At 36.6% G+C, this 25,960-nt stretch overlaps 1 protein-coding gene across 6 annotated transcripts in view; it reads left to right on the forward strand.

Moving 5' to 3' along the window:
- Positions 1-25,960, forward strand: part of CDH18 (cadherin 18) — a 409,491-nt gene that overhangs the window by 330,935 nt on the left and 52,596 nt on the right. For 5 of the 6 annotated variants that reach the window (XM_065667566.1, XM_065667565.1, XM_065667567.1 and 2 more), the window contains exons 7-8: positions 6,254-6,421; positions 20,365-20,552. In XM_065667566.1, the coding sequence (XP_065523638.1) occupies positions 6,254-6,421; positions 20,365-20,552 (356 nt within the window). The remainder of the gene's footprint in view (positions 1-6,253; positions 6,422-20,364; positions 20,553-25,960) is intronic. The other variant, XM_065667568.1, reaches the window with a different exon arrangement.

Raw genomic sequence — 25,960 nt, forward strand, 5'->3', positions numbered from 1 at the left:
AAATACCAATATTAATTTCCTGTGTCTGTATTTTTATTAAATTTTCCAAAGCTGAAAAGAGCAAATAACTCTGTGAGTGGGAGAAAAGGCTTTAGAGTGAATAGTTTTTTACTATTTAGTTTATCAGAAAGGTTAGCTTCATGAGAATATAGCAGTACCTTTATAAGAAGAAATACTGGGAACTAATGGTCTGAAAGAGGGCAACAGGAGTCAGTGATTTGAAATTGGAAGTGCACACTACCACGTAAAGTCCAGATCTTTGGCTGTATGATTAATGACTGGAATATTCAGTCATGGAACTAGGTGGCATCTTCTACCTCTTCATCACTTCAGTTCAAAATTACTTGCTTTCAGGAGGATGTGCTTCAGCCAAAATCAGATTGCTAGGTTCAGTACAATGCTAGTTCAGTTAATGGCCTCAGTGCTGCAGGGGATCTGTTGGTCCCATCTGGCTTCTAACAGTGAATCTGTTAGAGACAGAATTCACCAGTAAACTTCATAGCTTAATATTTTGAAAGAATATATTTTGCCTATGAAAATATCAGGTTGCATAAATTATACTAAAAATCCAAGCTATACTTTGATTTCTTTCCAAAGTGAGGATTGTTATGCAAAAAGAGTCTAAATTTTGAAGATATGAATGCTTATAAACACTGCACTTAATTAGGTGCAGAGCCATGTAATGTGTTTGGGAAAAAAATGCTGCTTTGTTAAACAGAAAAAGAAACAGCTAGTTTCCTAGTCAGAAACCTAGTGACTACCAGTGACTACTGCCCACCTCTTGAGGTGCCAAGTGATGGCTGCCCCCTACTGACTTCCTTTAGGGAATCTTAAAATATTTCTGGAAGCTGAGGACCCCTTTTTTTCTTACAGTCCGGTTCATTCCTGTTTTGTGTAGATAGTTATGTAATCTGGTTTCCTTTGGATAGAAAATATTTAAAGAATTGATGCTGTATGTCTTACTGAACGCAACTTAATTGAATGGCCCTGTATTTTACTTTATTGTTACTGTGACAGCAGCACCTCATTCTGTTGTTTCTGCTTAAATCTGTTTCCATCCTGCCTGTACTACTATCTCATAACTGTTTTACTCATCATGATTAACTCTTCTTTGCTACTTTTAAACACAGAGAAAAATATTTCTTGACAGTACTTCAAGTTGCAGCCATACAGCCTGCCAGATCCCACTGAAGTTGTGAATGTAAACTCAGGTTTCTAGTCCAGCCTCCACAGAGGTCAGCAGGCTGTTAGAACCATGTCTGTACAGCTCAACAGAACAAATGAACAGACGCCTTACCTTTTCATAGAATCATAGAATCATAGAATAGTTAGGGTTGGAAAGGACCTCAAGATCATCTAGTTCCAACCCCCCTGCCATGGGCAGGGACACCTCACACTTTTCAGCCATACAGAGCCACAGTGGACATAGGGTTGCTAAAAGAGTTTGGGTTGTGATTAGATAATGACATCTGCACCAAAAAAATATCTGTTTTGTTTAAATGGTAAATTACCTTGAAAGTTTGAAGCAGATGTCTAAGTCAGTGTGAAATATTGATGTTTACAGGAATGACAGCACAGTGGAATAAACCAACAATCCACTATCACTAAATCCAGAAGATATCTCTTCTATACCATAGTGATTTGGAAATAGCAGCAATCTGAAGTTGATGGGACGAGTACAATTCTTCAGTGGAAAAACATCCCTGATAATAATGTTCTGCAGATTAAACCAGCCCAAATGAGGCTGAGAGAAATATTTCATAAAAAACTTTAACCATACTAACCGAAACAGAGCTGGCAAACCTGGCATCCGTATATGTATACTTTATTGGCAAGAAAAAAAATGCAACTTCCTGCTCAAATAGAGCCACCACTTGCAGTGATATTTCTATGCCAGATACTCCTTTAATTTGCAGCAGTTGCATATGGCATATTTGAGGGGTTTGTCTGCTTTTTGGGATGCAGCATGGCAGCAAATTCTTAATATAATTCATTTGAATATGCTTTGCATTGTGAAAACAGTGAAAGGTTCTGTAATTATATTTGGCATCCATGCCATTGCCACATAAATAGGTCTGTTTTCCACCCATTAAGTAAAACTTTCTTCAGATTCCTTACTTCAGGAGTCTTCTGCACAAAACTTGTTCATTTTGTAAATTCAGGCTGTTACTCATTGAGAATTTTTGAGAAGGCTTCATTTACTAATAGTAAATTGCATAGCTTTTTTGGGGGTTTTAAGTTTCCCCCGGAGGTATCCATCTTAATATCATCAGTCTGATTAATCCCCCTCTTCTTTTAATACCGAATGAACACTATTCTAACCTACTTATTTAAAACTCCTTACTATTTTCTTTTAAATATTATTTGTATTTCAGCAATTTCTATTTTATTACAACAGTTGTCTTTCAATGTTAGATTCATGCATTTTATATCAATGATAATTTCTTTAAGAAAAGGCATAGTGTCTTTGAGTACTGTAATCATGACTGTAGAAGAAAATTGACTACTAATTTTCTCTTCTATAGTGCTTTGACTTTTAGCCATGAAGTGTATAGTGATGTCCCTATAATGGAATAAAATGCAAAAGGTTAATTATATAAAGCAAATGTGACTCAAAGGCCTAGAATAAAAACATCTTTGTTATAGGAGTGTTCAGAATGTGGAGTATGATCATGATGTCTGTATTGCACATTTTGTTTACAGTTACAGTGTGAACTATATCACAAATCCAAGCCAAAGCCTTGGGAGTTCTAAATTTGAAATTCATTTTGAAGTTTTAAGAAAAATAAATGCATCTGCTGACTTGTACTGTCTTAGTTTTTGTCTCAAAATGCAAAACCCATACTTTCTCTGAAAAGGGATGTGTCTAATCCTTTCAAGGTAGAATAATAGTAGATTTTGAAATATTTCAATATAGATAATATATAAGAATATTGTTACAATGATAACTTAACTACATATCCTAAAGCAAAGCCGTGACAAAAATAGATCTTTTATTCACAAAGTAAAAGTAATATTATTAATGAAATTACCATCTGGAACAGTTCACTTTTCTCAGTAATTAGTAAAATCACACATTTAATTAGTTGTTAAATAGATAATTTAAATTGTGTTTGAACCATTTAGTGGTTGTGATCATGATAAGAATCTAGAATATGGGCGATCTAGTACTACCTGTTGGCCCTTCATAAAATCTCTATTGACCAGGCTCATGATCCAACAATAGGATGGGAATTTACCAAACAAAAAAGGGTTAATGTGCCCATGACGAACTAGTTTGTCACTAAAGTGGAGATGTTTGGGGGTTTTGGTTTGGTTTGTTTTTTTTTCCACTAGATAGAAAATGTTAAAATGAGCCATGTTTTATCCTGGGAAGGTTCCATTCGCACATCATGCAGGAATAGTCTGTAAGATAAAGCTGACTAAAATTCTGCAGTGGTTACTAAGTTTTTATCTTGTATAAGTGAAAAGATATGTACTAGACTGTCAGGTAAGTACATAGTTAAATACATCAGTAAACAGATAGCTAAGACATTTGGCTATGGAAGACATTTTCTTAATAATTGCCTGCACTTGAATTAAAAAGTCACAATTTTTAGTCTCAGTTACAGTTGTGCCTTCCGTTGTAGCTCTTCTCCCATGCAAATAGAACAGTTCTTCACAGAATGCTAACAAAGACAACATAACACATTGTCAGATGACACAGCACATAGAAGTATCTTAAAGAAAATCTTGAAAAAAAGAGAGTTTGACTACAGTTCAATATCAGGAATGATTTCAGAGAGCCTGAATGGAGAAGGATGTACAACTTGCCAAAAATAAACTTATTTTCAGAGCTTTCTCAAATACAGAGGCTTTGGGTAAAAGGAACAAAAATTAGTATCAACAGTAGTAGGCATATCAATCTTTCATCTCAATGTTTTCCTCAGTCAGTTTTGTGTGATGTTTTGAGGATAAATGTAAGATCGCCATGAAGAAATATCCTGATTGCAAAAAGTCGTGAGGCACTGTCAGTACAGAGGAAATAGCTTATGTCTCTGAGGGCAAAAGCAAGAACATAATGACATTTAATATTATATAGTAAAAGACATGTTGCAGGACTAATTATAAGACTATCAGGATGGTGCTTAGTTTTAATTAGTCCTGTGAGGAGCAGGGAGTTGGATTTGATCCCTTCTAACTGAAGATATTTTGTAATTCCACAGTAACTCTTGTCTCATTAACTTGGAGGTGTCATTGAACAATAATGTGGGTATATTAGTCAATCATGTATGAATCACCAGCATGATGTAAATCTGGGAAGAGGAGGAGAGAAGAAAAAAAAGCTGTCATTAGAAAAGGTGGTGATAAAATCTCACCTAAACTGTAGTTAGGTTTCTCATCATCCATGGTCAGGGAAGATAAATTCAAATTATAAAATGTGTTTTCCACACAATTCCACACAAATTATCAGGAGGAAAAAAAAATAACCAACAGGAAACAAACAAACAAACAAAAAAAAAATCCCCAAATTGTTGTGATTTAGAGGTGAATAAATTTAGGCACATGTTTCATGTGATTTTTGACATAGCGGTCAAACTTCTGTTAAAAATTCTTTGCCTAATATGCTTTTTCTTTTTTTTTTTTTTTTTTTTGCTTTACTTTCTTAATAAAGGTGACTAAATACTGGAAACACAGCTGAAAAGTAGTCAGTTAACAGGGTTGCAGTTCTGCCTAACAAATTCAAGGTGAAATTAAAGCTGCGTTTAGATTTTAAAAGCCTTTGACAGTTTTATTTTACAGTTTCTTTCCTCACTGTTTTAGACAGGGAGATATCTTCCTTAATGTTAACTTCCTGTCTTCTTGGCGGATGTGTAGGATCCCCTGCAAAGTATACTGAAGATACTCAAGGGCAATTCCTACTTTAAAAGAAACTGCTGGAGCATTTCATATTATTTTCATATTTGAAATGAAAACCAAGTTATGCTAAAGTCCTAGGGTTTTTTAAAATTCAATGTTAATACCTTTGGCATGTAACATATTTATTTACTTCTATGTAACTCACTCCAGTCTGTCAATGTTTTTAGTGTAAGACATAGATACTCACCGTACTGGTGAGCCCACAACTGGATTCAGGATTCCAGATGTGGCCTTGTTAGTGGTGAGCAGAGAAGGATCCCCTCCGTTGACCGGCTAGCATGACTTTTCATAATGCAGCCTGGGATGCTGTTGGCCTTGTTTGATGCGAGGGCATTTTGTCAGCTGATGTCCAATTTGAAGACCTTTCTGAAAGGACCTCTGACTTGAGGTCCTTTTCTGAAAAGTTGCTTCCCAGCTCCTCTGTCCACAGCACTTACTGGTTCCCTGGCACATGACTTGATGTTTCCCTTGATTGAACTCCATGAGGTTTCTGTTGGACTGTGATCAGAAAAAGTAGCCGGGCCTAATTTACAGGCATCATCATAAATGAAAAACGCCCCATAACTGAAACTGAGCCCACAGAGTTGATTGTTCCTCCTTTGTTGTAATCTTTGCTTCTGCAAATGTAATTGATTACATGCTAAAAAACAATTCTGCTGCTGATGGATAAAAATTAATAGAATTTTAGGATCACTTAGGTTTGGTTTGTTCTTTGTACTGTAATAAAAATAATAATAGCTTATCTTCCACTTTACAGACAAGTATTAGGTAAGTTACACTTATGAACATAAATGTATATGATTGATGTATCAAATAAGAAAGTATAGTTTTTTTGAGATTTGTCAAATAAGAAAGTTTAGCTTTTTGGGTAGTTTTAATAGGGAAGTCATATTTTAATCTAGAAATTAACTTCTTTTAAAAAGGTATTTGTGTCTTGTTCAGTGGGCTAAGAGTTCCCATTAATGTTAGGTAGCTATTTAATCAGTTATAATGTATGAGAAAATACTGGAAGTTTGAAAATTTACATTCTTGTCAGGAATGTTATATTTGGATTAATTATATTATTTTAGTTGGTTTAAGATATGATTTTAATTTCTTCATATCCTCAGTTAAGTTGATTATTTAGCAGCATCTGGCATTGTTTGTTTTTTATTTTATATACATACATATTTACATACATTTATGTAAGACACAACTAAACTGGCTTACTTTGATTTTAGAAAAGCTTTGTACTTCCAGAAAACCCACCATGATCCACTTTCCCTGGAAAGAAAGGTTATGCATGGCCTTTCCTCTTATTCAGACAAGCTAACCCTGATCTCTCTTTTGTTTGTTTGTTTTCTTTCCATCACAGGAGTGATCAGGACTGCCTTGCACAACATGGACAGGGAAGCCAGAGAGCATTATTCTGTTGTCATTCAAGCCAAAGATATGGCTGGGCAGGTCGGAGGGCTGTCGGGGTCAACAACTGTAAATATCACACTCACTGATGTCAACGACAATCCACCCAGGTTTCCTCAGAGTATGTACAATTTCAGCATATAAATTATTTGAAAATCATGTTGATTTTCAGTGAAATATGAAGCTGCTTGTGAAATACAATTAATATTCAAATTCATGGGGGGAAGGCAGCTTGGGAAGTGTTTGTGTTCACCAACGTTTTTAATTTTTTCGGTGTTTTCAGATGAAACGCAGAGATGGCACAGCTAGAATATTGCAACCAGTGAAGATTTTTTTCAATTAAACACTGTGTAACAGATGGGTGACAAAGGAATTCTCTTGTCATATGTGGGCTATTCTGCAGTCCTTTTTGAATGTATATTTCAATAAGTGTGCAATTTTGATCACACAATTAAATGACATTGTTCCCATGGTAGACAACGCCAAAAGGTAACATGTAAAAAAATTTAATCCAGCGCAGCATGCCTTTGGCTGCTTCCATACATATCTATTTTGGTTTTGTTTTGTTTCTTTCTCTATGCTTTACAGATGGTCAAAACCTAAGCTGTTTCTCACTGTTGTTGAGCTGTGGACAGGTCTGCTATATCCTAGTTAAATGAATTGTTGATGTTGATGTCAAACTGAATATTCTCACATGCATATATGAAAAATATATGCTGGGATAATTTTAGAATATCCTAATATGAACACTACTAGGAAGTTCATTTCTGTTCAGCTCACTGGGTGCACATTGATTTGACACAGCAGCTGGAGTCTTGTAGCAATTCTGAATTCAGTTGACAATTTATTTAAAAGTCTTCTGTAATGTAATTGTATTTTTCTTTGTAAATTGGCTCAAGGCCAGTAAGAATATTATAATCTGGACTCAGACATTGCATGAGCCCTTGTAGAACATAATGAACTGATAGCTACAGGTACATCCCCCAAGAAATGTATTACGCTGCTTGAATGAGAAGATTTATGAACAATAACAAAGACCAAAAAAAAAAATCTCCCTGGCAATAGACATTATGTAAAATCTAGACAAGCTGTAAGAAAGATCATTAAAAGTTTTATAGAAATGAATATTTTCTCTCTTCCTCACCAAGACATAAAAACAAAGACTTTGAAACACAGCCTTAAATAAGGTATATTTGGTTTTATGTTCCACAGAATTTTCATTGCATCCATCACTATATAATACTTCCTAAGTATTGGAAAGGCAAAAGGTAAGGCATATCTTTGAACAAATACAGCAACTGAAATAGTTAGAGAAAAAGTATCCTGTTTCTTGCAAACTCAGAGATAAATGGATCCCTAAATATCAGTTTTCACAAACTGGCCTTTTTTATTTTGAATTGAAAGGTTTGGATATTAAAATAGCTGTCAGGCAGAAACGTACATTGGCACAACTCTATTAATTTATTTTTTTTTTCAAAAATGGAAGAAATGTAAAATGCTAAAGTTACATTCTATACATTTGAAGGGATTCTAATAGTTGCAAAAATTAACATTGAAAAGTACAAAACATCATTTCACATTTAATGAATACTCATTTAACAAAGCAAAATTAAAAAGATGTATTTTAACATGTATCATTTTAACAGAAACTATTCCTCCTAGAAAAAGACCTGTAAAGTATGAACATTTGCTGTATCGTTCCTTACATAGGATTCCTATGCCACAGTTATGACTGTAACATTGTGTTTTTACTTCTTCTTAATGAGTATAATTAAACCCTTTGCAAAGGAATGGTAGCTGTATGTTAGTAATACAGAACAAAAGGGTAGATGATCTAAAATAGGCCATGTTAGCATCGTGAAGTAATATAATAATATGAGAGTATTGCAGTAATAGAAATAACTTCATTGTTTATTTTTCTTCTCTTTTCTTTTTATGCCATGATTTTCAGTTAAATTTCTCTTCAATTTCCTTATTAGCCGGAATGCTAAATGAGACTTAACTGAGGCTTGTCACATTCAGAATTGAATTCAAGGAAAGTGCTAACCAAAACTGCATATATCAAGTGTATAAACCTTGGGACAGGTTGAGCCTCAGCCAAACTGCAGACTTTCTTTTGGTTAGTTACCTTTTCTCCATTACCATACTTGCAAGTTTTGAATCTGACTTTAACTGTATGAGTACTTGACTTGAGAACATGCTGGGAAGCACATCTGATTGTTACTTTTATTATTTGTTTTATTTAGAAATATGCTTTATTGTATATATTTAAAAGATCATAGTGTTCTGGCTTTGATTGATCAGTGTTCATTAGATACACATCTGGAGTGAGATATACAGGATTTGTCCCCCTTAAAAACTCTTCAGAAACATATTTAAAACTTAGAGGTTTTAAATATATCTGCTTAAATGAATTAACTGTGGGTATTTTTTCGGTACTAATTCTAAATACAGGTGACTTTCAAAGAAATTATCAACAGAAGAACTACACTTTTCCAAAATATTACAAACTCTAGGAGGAAGGATATGAAACATTACTGCATAATTTTATCACTCTGATGGTGGCAGTTCTGAAACACATAGAATCATAGAATAATCTCTGGAATAGGAAACAGCTGAAAAATTCTGCTTGCAAAACAGTTCGAAGTCACAAGGAGTTGTGAATTCAGCAAGAGAATAACCTGAAACCTCAAAGACATTTTGCTTATCAATTGCTTAAGTGCATCTTGTACAATACAGAATTATTTTTTTTCATCAACGCAAATTTCCTTTCTTTGGAGAGTCCAGTTATAAATGAACTATCTTTTTAATGTGAGCTGACAGACAATGCTCTGCCTGGGAAGGTTTTTGCTTTTCAGTAATCGGCATCTCTCAGTTCGTATTAGTTTTATCACTGATGGAACTACTTAGCTGGTGGCTGAGGGCCCTAAAATCATTCTTGTAAATGTAGTTCAGTAATCAGATAGAAGATGTTCTATCTGCTGATGGCACTTTTATCAGCCTTGAGTTACATCAGAATTTTCTGTATAGTTTTCTTCCATTAGTTCTATTTGGTCTTGTTTAAAATGAATAGATTCTGCATGTTTTGCTTTGTTGATGAATAGATTCTGATTGCATCAAGAGCATCACACTAGGCAGAAGCTTCCACTGACATGTTTTAAACATCAAGTGCTAATGATTACACTCTGGATAGTGTGTAGAAGATCTTTAGTTATTGTGCGTAAGGTCTAATGTTACAAGGAGATGATTTCCCTGGTACTCCATTTGTAGATTTTGGTATTTGATACATCTCAGTTCTTCAGAATAAAGCAAAACTTAAATATAAGTCATAGTTTGAAGCATTTTTTATAAAGCTTGATTGTTGAGGCTTGGTTGTTTCATGGCAGTATATAGACTGCCATATATATAGTATATAGTGTATAGCAAGTTTGCTGATGACACAAGGCTGTGTGCTTTGGTTGATAGGCTGGAGGGAAGGAATGCCATCCAGAGGGACCTTGACATGCTTGTGAGGTGGGCTGATGCCAACCTTATGAAGTTCAACCATGACAAGTGCAAGGTCCTACACCTGGGTTGGAGCAATCCCAGGCACAGCTACAGATTGGGCAGAGAAGAGATTCAGAGCAGCCCTGCAGAGAAGGACTTGGAGGTGTTGGTTGGTGACAAAATTAACATGAGCCGGCAGTGTGCGCTTGCAGCCCAGAAAGCCAACCGTATCCTGGGCTGCATCAAAAGGAGTGTGACCAGCAGGTCGAAGGAGGTGACCCTGCCCCTCTACTCTGCTCTTGTGAGACCTCACTTGGAGTATTGTGTGCAGTTCTGGTATCCTCAACATAAAAAGGACATGGAACTGTTGGAACAAATCCAGAGGAGGGCCACGAGGATGATGAGGGGACTGCAGCACCTCCTGTGTGAAGACAGGCTGAGAAAGTTGGGGCTGTTCAGCCTGGAGAAGAGAAGGTTGCGTGGAGACCTCATAGCAGCCTTCCAGTATCTGAAGGGGGGCCTATAAGGAAGAATTTCTTTACTGTGAGGGTGGTGAGTCGCTGGAATTGGTTGCCCAGGGAAGTTGTGAATGCTCCATCCCTGGCAGTGTTCAAGACCAGGTTGGACAGAGCCTTGGGTGGCATGGTTTAGTGTGAGGTGTCCCTGCTCATGGCAGGGGGGTTGGAACTAGATGATCTCAAGGTATTTCCAACCCTAACTATTCTGTGATTCTATGATAGATAAAGTGTGAAATTATATATATTCATAATTAGGTTGGCCTCACTTTTTAAAATGTCTTTGTATGAAAGTACACAGCCATGTCTAAATGTTGGGGGGGGGTATCCCAGTTAACTCTGAAAATATAAGCTCACAACCCAGAATCAGTCATTAGCTCTGTTCTGTGCCAGTGAGGTATCTACTCTCCAGCCTTGTTCATATAACTCATTAGCTAAGTTAGTGCAAAAGTATTTGCTGTTCATTTTCTTTCAGAATTTATACTCCAGTAAGGTCCTTTCTGTATTCCCAGTCTGACAAAATACATCCAGTTCCTATGATCCCCATACATAACTGTGAACATCTCACTCACTACTGCCATGCGCTGTAAGACTGTCCCATCCTCCTGCGGTGACTAGTCCACAGCTGTCTGCCTACTTGATCACTTGACTGCTGCCAAATGAGACAAAAGCAGAAATTTCACTGATTTTCTTTTAGCAGGTCTTTCTCTTCTATTCAACCAATAATTGTTAAGAGGCTTGTAGAATCATGTCTTTGAGGCCTTTGCCCTTTTCTTTGATTTGCCGGAAATCAGTCAGGGGTTAAAAGTTACTGGAAACTATTGAATTAAAATTATTACTGAAATTGTGTATCCTCAGGAAACAAATTCAAAATAAAACAGGAAAAAGACATGACAGCTGATTTGGCTTAAGCTTGCTAACATCTGATTAACTGCTCCTTTGTAAATCAGTTTTTGTTCATACTTGGTAACCTAGTTTCATATTTACTGTGGTGTGATGATGATGAGTCCAGCAACGGTCCAGCGTCCGGGGAGTATTAGAGAGCAGTTAATTCTGGAAATTGCTCTGCATTTAAATGCTGCTAATTTATTAAGAATTTAATTTTTTATAATTATAATTAGAAGAATAGCTTTTTCATATTTCACAGTAGAACAATTATTACCTTTGTGACTACTAGCAATAATATAATAAAGGTAAAATGTATTGCAATCAAATAGTCTCAAGAATCTGATATTGTTAAGGAGATGCTTAGGTCTTTTAGTAAGACCTTAAATCAGGCTAGAGGGGCATGTAGAAAAGTTGGTTTAAAGCCAGATTTGTACAGAACACTATTATTTTCTTCAGAAGATGTATTCCTGCATATATCTTTATTGTGTTTCTTCAAAATTGGAGTTGCCATCCTGGAAATTCTGTTTTTTTCTTATGTTTCTCATACCTGTGTTCCACCAGTAAGATTTTTGTACTACTGATTGTTTCTGCATGTGGTCCACAATTTAGGATATGCAGTTTACATGACTTATTTATATTTAAATAAATATTATATTTAAATAAATTATAGTTTACATATTATCAACAATTTTTATCATCTATGTGTTCCAGGATGTCTAAATAAATCTAGACTATAATATTATTTGATTATTTTTTCCAGCTGTAAGGCATAAGTAGGATCATTCTTCTTTCCTAGCTGTTAGACACAGTTGGCTTCAGAAAGGAACTCCTTCTGGAAATTAGTAAACAGAATGAGCCTGGTGTATATGTTCAGCCTACTAAAATGAGTAACTTATATGCACATCCAGGGGAAATGCCAGGAAATCAGATATTTCTGGATGATAAGGAAATACAGCAGCCTTTGTTAATATATTTTATATCCCAAACAGGCATTACCTAAAAATTAATGTAGGTGGGTTTTAGTACCGTTGTGAAACTGAGTCAACATAATGAGATTTGAAGAGTAGACTGATGAAAAAATTTAAGGGCTGTTCAAAGAGAATTCCTTTTGCTCTTAAAAACACTGTGGTTAATACTGAGAGTTTTCTGCAAAACTCAATTCTTGGTCAGAATGCTAGTATCAGCTAACTTGAGACATAAAGATTAATCCAGAACATTTTAGCATATTATTAGGAAATCTTAAATAACAGGGGAACCTTCATATAAAAATGACATAAATACTCATATCATAGAAATTCTAGCTGTTAGTGTTGAGATGTAACCAGTACCTCAGTATAGACTTTTAAAATTAAAATGGTATCCACATAAATCAGATTTTAGTTGTGTAAAGAAATGTAGGAAGATTTTTCTTTAGTTAAGAATATTGTTAGGGCTGTGTTTAAGTTTACCATTTCTGTCAATTTTCAGAACATGAGTTTCTTTCTGACTCTGACAGCCAGGAGCGCATGTAAAGAGAAAAATATGCCATTATATGCTTGTATTACCTGGTGAAGATGTGTGACTTGAATGTGTCAGGCCAAGAGATAACAGCTGTTAGTCTTAAGCATAAGAGAAATAGGGTGCTTTTTTGATTCTCCGGAAGTATTTAGAATCACCTGCCTAGCAGGGCTGCTGCACAAGGACAACAGGCTGTTTAAAAAACAGCTAGCATCAGTAATGTCCTCAGGAAATTTAACAGTAAAAGGGACAAGCCTCAGTGATCTGAGTGTTCTAAGATTTTTCTTATGCTATATGTTTCTAACCTACTAGAATAAGTCATTCATATATGGTATGCTTAAAGAGAGGGACTTCCGAAGGGCCAACTTTGGCCTCTTCAGTCAACTGCTAAGGGAAGTCTCATGGGAAAGTGTACTAGGCGGTAAAGGGGCTCAAGATAGTTGGTTAGCATTCAAGGACCGCTTCTTCCAAGCTCAGGATCGGAGCGTCCCAATGAGTAGGAAGTCAAGTAAGGGATCTAGGAGATCGGCGTGGTTAAACAAGGAGCTGCTGGGCAAACTCAAGTGGAAAAGGAGAATCTATGGATTATGGAAGGAGGGGCTGGCCGCTTGGGAGGAATATAGGACAGTTGTTAGAGGATGTAGGGAGGCAATTAGGACAGCTAAGGCCTCCTTGGAACTCAATCTTGCTAGTCGGGTTAAAGACAATAGAAAGGGCTTCTTCAAATACATAGCAAATAAAACTAAAACAAGAGGCAATATAGGCCCACTGCTGAACGAAGTGGGTACCCTGGAGACAGAGGATATAAAGAAGGCAGAGGTGCTGAATGCCTTCTTTGCCTCTGTCTTTACTCCTGCAGACTCTCCCCGAGGGCCCCTGATTTCTATAGCCCCAGAAGGAGTCAGGACAAAGGAGGAGTTTGCTTTGGTAGATGAGGATTGGGTTAGGGATCAGCTATGCAAACTGGACATCTGTAAATCGATGGGTCCGGATGGAATGCACCCACGGGTGCTGAGGGAGCTGGCGGAGGTCATTGCTAGGCCACTCTCCATCATCTTTGGTAAGTCGTGGGAAATGGGCGAGGTGCCTGAGGATTGGCGGATGGCAAAGGTCACACCAATCTATAAGAAGGGCAAGAAGGAGGACCCGGGTAATTATAGACCGGTCAGCCTTACCTCCATCCCTGGAAAGATGATGGAACAACTTATTCTTGACTCCATCACTAGGCATATCAAGGATGAGGGGGTCATTAAGAACAGCCAACATGGTTTTATGAGGGGGAAGTCATGTATGACCAACCTTATAGCCTTCTATGAGGAAGTGACTAGGTGGAGGGATGATGGTAGAGCGGTAGATGTAGTTTTTCTTGATTTCAGTAAGGCATTTGATACTGTCTCCCACAGCATCCTCATAGATAAGCTAAGGAAGTGTGGGCTTGACGATCAAGTAGTGAGGTGGATCGAGAACTGGTTGAAAGGAAGAAGGCAGAGAGTTGTGGTCAATGGCGCAGAATCTAGCTGGAGGTCTGTGACTAGTGGAGTTCCTCAGGGGTCGGTGCTGGGACCGGTGCTGTTTAATATTTTCATCAATGACCTGGATGAGGGAACTGAGTGCACCCTCAGCAAGTTTGCTGATGACACAAAACTGGGAGGAGTGGCTGACACACCAGAGGACTGTGCTGCCATTCAGCGAGACCTGGACAGGCTGGAGAGTTGGGCGGGGAGAAACTTGATGAAATTTAACAAGGGCAAGTGTAGAGTCTTGCATCTGGGGAAGAACAACCCCATGTACCAGTACAGGTTGGGGGTTGACCTGCTGGAAAGTAGCGAAGGGGAAAGGGACCTGGGGGTCCTGGTGGATAGGAGGATGACCATGAGCCAGCAATGTGCTCTTGTGGCCAAGAAGGCAAATGGCATCTTAGGGTGCATTAGAAAGGGAGTGGTTAGTAGGTCAAGAGAGGTTCTCCTCCCCCTCTACTCAGCCTTGGTGAGGCCGCATCTGGAATATTGCGTCCAGTTCTGGGCCCCTCTGTTCAAGAAGGACAGGGAATTGCTTGAAGGAGTCCAGCGCAGAGCCACAAAGATGATTAAGGGAGTGGAACATCTTCCTTATGAGGAGAGGCTGAGGGAGCTGGGTCTCTTTAGCTTGCAAAAGAGGAGACTGAGGGGTGACCTCATCAATGTTTACAAATATGTGAAGGGTAGGTGTCAGGATGATGGAGCTAGGCTTTTTTCAGTGATATCCAGTGATAGGACAAGGGGCAATGGGTGTAAACTGGAACATAGGAAGTTCCACGTTAACATCAGGAAGATCTTCTTTACTGTAAGAGTGACAGAGCATTGGAACAGGTTGCCCAGGGGGGTTGTGGAGTCTCCTACACTGGAGATATTCAAGGCCCGCCTGGACAAGTTCCTGTGTGATGTACTGTAGGTTACCCTGCTCTTGCAGGGGGGTTGGACTAGATGATCTTTTTAGGTCCCTTCCAACCCTTGGGATTCTGTGATTCTGTGATTCTGTGACATTTGAGATGAGGAATAACATTACTTAAGAGATGATGATGTTCAGTAAGTACCAAAGAGATTTATGAGATAAAAAATAAAGTGAATGTGAAAATACAGGAAACCCACTTTTTTCCTGTTTCTGCTTTTACCCATGAATGAAATAAACTTAACACTTTTTACAGGAAGCCAGAGTACTTTTGATCTCTGAGAATGTCAGAATGTTCTCAGTCTCTTCTAGACTCTTCTGTCATATTTGTGAATAAGGAACAACTTCACTTACACTTAAAAAATATTCTTAGAAAGTGCAAAAATGTTGGGCTTTGGGTAGGGAAGAAGAATAAGCCAAACACATCTTTCTTTAACAATTTTTTCTTAGTTTAGCTGTATGAAAAGGATGTAATTGTCAAAAAGAATATTCAGAAAAAAAAAAGAAATATAAAATTGACTGAACTTCTGGAATCGTAATAGTTACTGTATTCATAATGATAATGCATTGTAATTGTTTTTATTATATTAAAAATAATCATAGTAAAGATGTAACAGATGTCCAAGACATACTGCAAGAAATGGACTTCTAAAAAAACTAGTCTCAAAAGAAAAATCCAGAATAACATCTTACATGTAGTGAAAACATGCAGCTTTGTGAATGAAGAATAACTGTAGAAGAAAGCCACCAAGCAACACTGAGCATTGTCCACAGCTGGAGCTGCACTTTTGTCAAAAATGGCTGTCAGTGAAATGTGAGGTGTAATTTCATGAATACCAGGTTCGTGTGAGACCTCTGACCCAAAGCCCTGCTTAAAACAGGTTAAGTTAGATCACATTGATAAGGGGCTTGTCTAGTCAAGTTTTGAAAGGTCCTTTTCTGCAAAGCTGCTTTACAGGTGGTTGGCCCTGAGCATGTACTGGTGAATGGCATTATTCCTCCCACAGTGCCATCACTAAATGCTGTGAGAGTCCTGCCAGCCCATTTCTTCAGCCTGTCCAGGTTACTTTGTACAGCAGCCCTGCTGCTCACTTGATGTGACTACATACACTCTGTCATTCTGGTCATTAATTAAGACATTAAATAGTTTTGGCCACACTTTGATTCCTGAACAATTACTATTAATTGGCTGCCAGTTAAATTTTGTGGTCATAATCATTAGACTTTGAGCCTGCCTCACTTTCTATTTATTCTCCATATCTCACCAGTTTAGTGCATGATTTGAGTATTTAGCTTGTTGTAGGTTCAAGCAAACTTTCTTCACATAGCACTTTGATATACATTTAGGATATGGTGGTATTTTATGTTAAGACAATCAGTTGCTGCATTTATCAGTTTGCTCGTAGGTAGACAAAGGCATCAGTGTACAAGCTGTAGTGTATGAATTAATGTATCTGTTGGTTTATCAGCAAGGAGTATTTATCCTCATGTTACTAAAACTATACCTTGTATAAATAAATAACAAGCAGGCCAAATATTTACTTTTTTCTCCATTAGTTCAGTATTATGCCTCTCCTCACTTCCTTTGTTAAGTAAGGTAAATCCTACTGTTCAAGAGGACATTATAACCTATGAAAGTAAGTAAAACTTATCAACAAAATAGGTTAATGAATAAAGTGAATAATATGTATATTGAGTTGTATTAGATACTGTCACACTTCTTGAGAGATTCAGACAGAAAAATTGCTTTCTGGGTAAACACAGCATTATAGGTTGCCTGTAGACTAATTGAGGTAAGAAGTTGTTCTACAGATCGATAAACTGTTTCTGTATTACAATGACAGATAAGCCATATAGTTTATTGAAGGAAAGGTGAAGATCACCTATATGTATTTCAACAGTGTTTCAATTGGCATAAAGTCCTGCAAAGTGGCATGACTGTCCTATACAGTATCCTATACAGTATGTTAACTGGAAAAGAGTATTAATGTACTCATTTGATAGGCTAAGTGGATGCACCTGTGTTGATGTTGACATAGAACTGAGAACCGGATCAACCTTTACAGAATCTTTATCCATAAGCCACTGAGCAGTTTCTCTAGAATAATTTAGATCATCTCCAAGACTGAAATTTCTGTTTTATGACAGCTCCTGGAAGGCTGCAATGCTGGGAGTGTAGGAGCAACTTGTTCAACTTGGGCAGATTTGGTGAAGCAGATTTGATACAGATTGGTACCTGATCCTCAGGGCTCCCAACTTCACAAACAATTTTTAGCGCTGGGAGAGACTCATAGCCTACAAAAAAGAATCATGAATTTGCAGTATGCAAGTCCCCCATTTTTTTTTTTAATGTCCTATCAAAATTTATTCAATGCCCAAGGAAATGTTCAGCTGAGCCTTTAGTTGGTTCCTGTACTTTCCAGTAATAAAGTTTACACCAATTTAATCTAGTAAGAACAGCTGCAATTTCCACCTGTAGTCTAAATGAATGTCTATAATACATTTTATATAACCTTCATGTTTTTGAACTTTATCGTTTTATGTGTTTGTTGTTTTTAGATCATGTTGTTTGTAGTTATCTAATTAGCTCATGTCTGTATGAGACATCTTCAGTCTGTCCCTCTGAAGCAGTGGTAAAATACTTGTCAAGAGACATTTCTGACCTTATGATCTAAGTTTTTATTTTGTAAGTTTTCATTCCATCCATCAAAAAAAAAAAAACAAAAAAAAAAAAACAAACCCAACAAACCAACAAAACAAAACCCAAACCCATTTCTGTTTTGCAAACACTGACAGATAATTAATGAGTGATTCCAGATATTTGTTTTACTTGAATTTTCAGTATTTTGGAATGTTCGAAGCTGGTATCAGTAAAATGATTTCTGAAACAGATGGCTAACACTTGGGGTGTGATTATAAAGCAGAGTGTACTGTCATGTGGATATATTTGAAGTAGCTTGACTATTTGGAAGTGTCTAATTAGTTCACCCTATCATATGGGTTATATCACTTCCAGTTCCTGAAGTGGCTTGATTATATAACATGTTCTTTGTGGCCTCTACATAACATATTCATTATGGCTTCAACCTTTTCCTTTTTGGAATGCATCAGTCAAAGCAAAAGTGTCAAAAAACCACAATATTTATTTTAACAATAAGTAAATTCCCAAAAGAATTTCATTCCATTCTAATAATTTTGTGTATCAAATAAAGCAACCAATAAGACAAAAGTGTCAGTTGACATCATCTCCAAGTATGAAGCATTGCAACAGAAAACAGAGCATTTATTTGGAGATTTGTGAAAATGGTATTTTTTATGTATATCACATAATTACGTCAGAGAATTAACTGTGTGTTGCGGTTGCCTCAACTACTAAGCAATTTTCCTGTTACATTAATATTGGTATTTTCTTTTTTTCATAACAAATTATACTCTTTTTGTTGTTCTGCTGAACATTTCTTCTTTCCCTTGAGATTTCTGTAATGCATGGTGGCTGACTTTTCATTTACCTAAGAAACCTCCCTTTCATTTTTGCTAAAGGAAGTTTGGTGCACTTGTTTGTACTTCTAATGCTACTATTTATTTATTATTATTATGCACTAGTGTTACAAAGCCAACTCAAGACTATAACCATTTAAGAACTATTATGTGAGGAAATAGATAAATTTGTAGTAAAATCTTCCACTGACTAACAGGTGTATAAAGTTACTTTTTAGTGATAACATCCATTTTCTCTGCACCTGCAACATCTGTAAATTCATAATTTCTTCAATACAACCAACAAATAGTGTTTTTACTGCCATAATTCAGATTTAATCTCTGAATTCAGTATAAATTTTGCCTTTCCATATGCTCATCAAGGGCACCTCTGCCATCATGCTAGCCCGCTTTAACTAAGCAAACCGTAACGTGTTAGCCTTAATATATCCTCTGGCCCACTGTCCTGCGCCTCAGTGTTGCAGTATTGCGTTCAGGATCACAGAAGGCCTAAGAGAAACCATAGAAGAAACTCTGTAGAGTTTCAAAAGATGCATAATAACAGAAGTTGTTATTTTGCTCTATTTTCTGTAATAACAGAAGTTGTTATTTTGCTCTATTTTCTGTGTTGGTGTTTGGCCTGTGATCTAAACTGTGCAGACCGTTGGGGAGGGGTTTGAATGGGGGATTGTTGGCAGGGGGAGTCTATTTTATGTATATTCCCTTTTTCAGTGCTTGGTAGGTTTCAGCATCCCTGTTGTGTTACAACGCTGGCATTACTGGAGAAAAATTCTTTTAGTTGTCTCTCTGGCCTAGTTTCAGTCAGAAATTGAGGTTTATTTAATCACATTCTGTCTGCCGTATTTTTCTCCTTGTGGTACCTTCTTGTCCCCCAGGCAACTTTGTACCTGTTAGGAGATTTAGTACAAAAGGAGAGAAACAGTTATGAAAATTACCTTTCAAAAATATTTTCTAATGATTAACCAAATAAGATAAAAGAAGGGGAAAAAAAACAAAAAACACCCCCCCCAAAAAAAAAAACCAAAACAAAAAAACACAACCACAAACAAACCTGAAAGGATGTCATAGATGTTATGAATTCTTTTTATGGGCATGGTTGTGCAATACTTTTATGCACCCTTGTCCTGGTTCAGGACAACCCATTATGTTCATTTTTCTTTACTGTGGATACCAGTTCAAACTTTTGTACAAAGGGTTTTGTGTTGCAACAAAAACACTGCAAAGTTGTAATGGTACAATATTGAGACTTAGTACATTTTTCTGTAGAAAAAATGTGTAATTGTGTTGATTCAGTGTTACAAAATATTGATGCAATGTTGCAAAACTGATCAGATTTCAGAAAAAAAGAGAATATAACATACAAAGATTTTCCAGTTCAAAAGTACTCATGCGACTACTCATGTGATGGTAACTTGGTGAAGATAAGTATATTTTGGTTATGGAGAAGATATAATTTTAAAAATACTGGTGTGAAGTAAGCTTCAGAATTTTTGTGGTATGTAAAGAACAGGAAAAATAGCTTTTAAAATCAAAATCCTGCATTAGGTAATTTGAATTTTGAATAGGCAATGAAGGCATCCAAAGTAAAAAACCTTTTAAATTCTGTCAGGAATCATAATTAACTGATAGCATTATTTGTCAGTTTTGCCTATGGAATACTCTTTCATTTACTCAGAAGTGTGCATAACGGTTCTCTAACTTAGTCTGGCTACAAAATGTCCAAACTATTGTGTTGTTTTTTGTCCCCCCTCAGAACATTATCAACTGTATGTTCCTGAATCAGCTCAAGTTGGATCAGCAGTTGGCAAAATCAAAGCAAACGATGCAGATACTGGTTCAAATGCAGACATGAAGTACACAATTATAAATGGTGATGGCTCTGGGGTGTTCTCTATATCTACTGACAAAGAAACAAGGGAAGGAATTATTTCCCTGAAGAAGGTAAGAAATAGACTTTGAAAGATCCCTGTGTATGTAACTAAAATATAACGATAAATGCTGAATAAGCAAATAGTGTTATGAAAATACTATGGAACTGTGAATTTCAGCAATGCAGGCTTCTTCACATTACTTCCGGAGACACTGCAGGTAAGGCAGGGAGAAAATAATGAAAGAAACAGTTATTTAAATCTTTTGTGCTTTTTTGAATAGTCATATCTAATAGTTAAACTAAATATTACTGATTTTTTAATTAAGATAGCTTAATTCTTCTCTATGATTGTTTTGCCCTTTAAATTTCTTTCAAAGAAGCAAAATTTGGAGGCAAGTTGCATTGTGGTCCCCAAACTGCTTAAGTCTTGGCATAACAAGTTTATCTGTGGCAACAAATGTATAAGTCAATTTTCATAGATTTGACTTACATGCCGGCTGGCTTCTAAATTGTCCAGTACTGTGCAATGTATAATATAAATATCAGCTTGCTTATAAAGACTCAAAATGTAACTGGTCAAGCCATCACACAGGTATCATTTTTCTGAACTTCCTACATTTATCCCAGAGTATTTGAACTATTAATTTTAATGCACAAATCTAACTCCATAGATAATTTCATATTAAGTCCCCTAAACTGAGTTCATATTAACACTTCTGTAAGTTTCTGTCAACTTATGCTAATACTCTATGCCTAAATTTAAGTTTACATTTATAATAACCCAGGAAAATGGGTTATTATATTTAAGAGCTGTTTTTTAAAAATCCTTTCCAACAAAAGAATATTACTTCTTGATATCAGTTTTCACTTGGACTAACAGACATCAATTAGCAATTCTCACATGTATTTGTTGTTAGTGAATTTTCTAGGCATCAATTATATCCAAACAGCCTAACAAATAGAAGCGAATTTGTGTTTGTATTTGGTGATATGTATTCTGGGTCTAATTAATGGTAGGAGCAATGAAAACCAGAGAAAATGTGGGACAAGAGAATAAATAAAAACTGATTTAAAACTTCAGATTAATAATGATTTTAAAATTATTCCTATCTTTTCCAATATCTTAAAAAACTTTAATTTGGAGTCATTTATAAAGGCTGCATAGTACCCAGCTGCTTCAGCCACATGAAAGTAAACTCTGGCTTTTTTATACCACTGAACTTATTTCCTGGTGGTGTTGAGGTAGCTAATGCCATAATCTGTTGTTTCTTCTTTTAAATGAGCATTGTTTTCTGTTTAAAAGTTCACTGTGCTATTGTTCATTAAATACAACATTTATGCATATACTGAACATGAAGCAGAAAGGAAGAATTTGGAACAGAATAAGAGTCCACACATAAAAACGTGTAAAATCATGTTTTTTACTGATTTTGGCAGACAAAATAGCTTTAGAGATATTTCCACTGGTTTAGAATATGACAAAAGCATGCATTGCTTGTTCTTGTATGTACACATGACAGTGATTTGAGTCATTTACCCATCAAGGCAAGAAGGGGTATATTTTGCTTAGGTAATATTCTATTTCAGTTGACCAGAAATTCAGTACTTAAAGTTCATAAATTCCTTGGAGAAGTTATAATATCCCTTTGTACAGTACAAAAAGGTGATCTAATTTTTAAAGTTTTTTTTAATCAGATCTTTTATGCAGTTTAATAAATATTCTAGATACTGTGTATATATTTTATATATATATACTTCTATACATTACTTTTCATTTATATTGGGCTTGAAGCTGAATTAGTTTGATAGCATACCTGAAACAGATAATCTCCTGTCCTGGGTTTAGCAGTAGCAGTCATCTTTCTCCTTCTTAGTAGCTGGTACAGCACTGTGTTTTGACTTTCGGCCGGGGAACAGAGCTGATAACACAAACATTTTAGTCTGACCAAGGACTTTCTGAGCCTCGTGCTCTGCCAGGGAGGAGGGAAAGCCAGGAGGAAGCAGAGACAGGACACCTGACCCAAACTAGCCAAAGAGGTATTCCATACCGCAGCACGTCATGCCCAGGATGTAATGGAGAAGGGCTGGGACTGCAGGGTTGGATGAAGCATCGGTCGGTGCTCAGTTGGGTGGGGTGGGGTGAATTTTGGGTCGGCTGGTGTTGAGGTGTTGTATTCTTTCCCCTTGTTATTTCCTGTATCATTATTATTACTGGTGGTAGCAGTAGTGATTTGTGTTATACCTTAATTACTAAACTGTTCTTATCCCAACCCATGGGAGTTGCATTCTTTTCAACTCTCCATCCCTCCGGGAGTTGAAGGAGGGCAAGAAGGTGGGGGAGTGAGTGAACAAGCTGTATAGCTGGGTTTAAACCACGACATCTCCACTAAGAACAGAATTGATTTTGTTTCATGTATCACATGCCAGTACCTTCTGTAACAGTAGAACAGAATGACTTGTCCTCTAATGACTTCCCTAGAGGCATGTATACGAGGCACATCAGAAAAGCCAGAAGTAAATCCTCCTGAAACCTTTTGAAACTTCACTTACTTGAGGTTCAGACACAAAAATAAAATTTCTCAGGGCCTTCATGCTAGGCTGTTCAACAGTCATGCAAAGTCTGTGAGTGCTGGAAGACATTGTTTCTAGTCTTATTCTGAGCTAACACAAAATGTCCACTACTTTCATTTTCTTCCCTATTAACAAGCCCTGTGGAGCCACCCTTCAGTCTCAGAGATCCTGCCACAAATCCTGGTTGTTTGCAAACTGTCATGAAGGATTTCTCCTTTGCCTTATGTTATTCTGTGTTTGAGTAGGAGACTTAAAAGAATCATAGAACAGTTTGGGTGGGAAAGGACCTTAAAGACCATTTAGTTTTAACCCTCCTGCCACGGGCAGGGACACCTTCCACTAGGCTAGGTTTCTCAAAGCCCTACGCAGCCTAGCCTTGAACACTGCCAGGGATGGAGCATCCACAACTCTTCTGGGGCAGCCTGTTTCAGTGACTTGAGAAAAACAAAACCAAACTTGAGGAAACCAAAGCAACCTACCATAGTGAAAGCCATTACTCTCTGGATTCTTCAAAGAATGACTGGTCGGCATGTTTTCCCCCCTTGTCAGTTTCGGAGAATTACACTAAAACTTTCCTGACCTCAAGTCAGCAAGTATCATTCAGACTTCCCAAAAGAAATGGTCTGAACAGCCCACGTCTCTTCCATTTTGTATGAAGAGCCTTGAAATGTTCAGGAAACAGCCATTTACTTCTCATAAAACTTGCTGTTGCTTTTTTGGGAATCTGATTTTAGAAACACAAACTGCAGTATAATAAACAGCAGTATTTTCCAGTTAACCCTGATGACTTGAGTTACATTTACTATTTTTGGGAAAATCATAATAACCAGTGAAAACGTATTTGTCCTGGGTTCAGCAGTAGCAGTTGTTTTTCTCCTTCTTGGTAGCTGATGCAGTGCTGTGTTTTCACTTTTGGCCTGGGAACAGCACTGATAACACTGATGTCTTTAGTTACTGCTCAAACATTTTAGTTTAGCCAAGGACTTTTTGAGCCTCCTGCTCTGCCAGGGAGGAGGGGAACCTGGGAGGAAGCAGAGACAGGACACCTGACCCAAACTAGCCAAAGAGGTATTCCATACCACAGCACATCATGCCCAGGAGGTAACGGGAAGTGACTTGCAAGGGCTGGGACTGCAGGGTTGGACAAGGTATTGGTCGGTGTTCGGTCAGGTGGGGTTGGGCAGTTATCGGTCGGCTGGTGCTGAGGTGTTGAATTCTTTTCCCTTGTTATTTCCTTTATTATTATTATTATTGGTGGTAGCAGTAGTGACTTGTGTTATACCTTAGTTACTAAACTGTTCTTATCTCAACCAGTGGGAGTTGCATTCTTTTTGATTCTCCTCTCCATCCCTCCCCAAGCAGGGGGAGGGCAAGAAGTGGGGGAGTGAGAGAGCGACTGTGTGATTTATGGATGACTTTTGTTTAAACCACAACAATACTGAAGTTATATGGGTGATTGTCATGGAAAGACATTGTTCTTTGGGAAAATAAGAAACATGAACAAAAATTCAGTTTAGGTCCATCAAAAAATTTTGCTTTATTTCCAGGAAAAAATTAATGATCTTCAGCGCTGGGACAACTATAAGCAAATCTAGAAATGTTTTTAGAGAGGCTGGGAAGTTCTTCGTCTTATAGCTGCAGCTAATGACTGAGATATGTGATTGGTAATCAAGGCCTCTCTGTGAGTAAATGAGGAAGAACTTAGGCTATTCTTGATGAATTAGAATAGCTTAGGTATTTTAAGCTGAACGTTATGATTAATAGCTACTAAAAAAAAAAAAAAAAGAAAAAGGGGAATAAAGACCTTCTACTGGTAAACAGTTCATGTAACCTTAAATAATTTAAAAGGCTGTGAGCAAATTCCTTAACACAGCATTACACAGGCTATAAATGGAGGCCACATTTGTTCTTCAAGTGTAAGATAAATTCAGTTTTAACAAATGCACAGTGTTTAAACAGAAACCCAGCAAGATACAGTTTGGAAAATTCAAATTATAACCAGGTTTCAGTTTTTTTAATATTTTATCAAAAATAAAAGCAAAATTAGTACAACAACTGGACTTATGAATTCTTCGAAGTAGTGGAATATCACAGGGCTTGCTTTACTTGAAAATTTCCTTTTTGCTCCTCTGGAGAAAACAAGGAAATTTATGGGGGTTTTAATTTTAAAAATTACTCCTGGTAGTAGTAATCCTTAGTATTGTGTGTGTCTTTTCTGTATAAAATAGCTCAGTGTTGAATATAGTGTTGTTTTTTAATGTCTGTGGATTACAGTGCAGGAGAGTAAGCTGTTTTTCTTTTATGTCCCTGTATTCAATTCTTTAATTTTCTTTCCTCTTCTCATAACATACCTGAATTAAAGTAAAAACCTGCTTTGGCTATAGTTAAAACGTCAGCTTTTCCTGATTATCTGAATGGATTGTTCTTGTATTTATAGACAAAAAAAGACAAAAAAAAAAAAGTGTTGGTGTTTTCTGCTTGAATAACTACACAAAAGAATGAAACCAAGACTCTGTGTCATTCGTTGTGTATTTTCTGGGAGAAATTAATCTTCGTATACAACCTACTCCAGTCATTGTCAGTATAAACTTAGTTAATTTTCAAAAAAAGTATCATAATTAAAATTTGCAATCCTACTCTAAGGCTGTAATCTTAGAATATGTATACTGCAGAGCAGTGCAGATTACTATTTATATTTCCCTGCTCATAAGAGAAATAATCATAAATCCATGAACAGTATCTGACTTTGAATTTACTAAACTTGTGTTTCTTTATTAATTGATTTGAGTAATATACTTAGCTATTTTTATTTTTTCAGAGGAGAAATCAAATATCTGGCATATACAAATGCTAACCAACTATTATTCTTACACATCATCAGTCAAATTTACTGTCGATTTTATCTACA

Source organism: Lathamus discolor, chromosome 2 (assembly GCF_037157495.1).
Source record: "Lathamus discolor isolate bLatDis1 chromosome 2, bLatDis1.hap1, whole genome shotgun sequence".
NCBI lineage: Eukaryota > Metazoa > Chordata > Aves > Psittaciformes > Psittacidae > Lathamus > Lathamus discolor.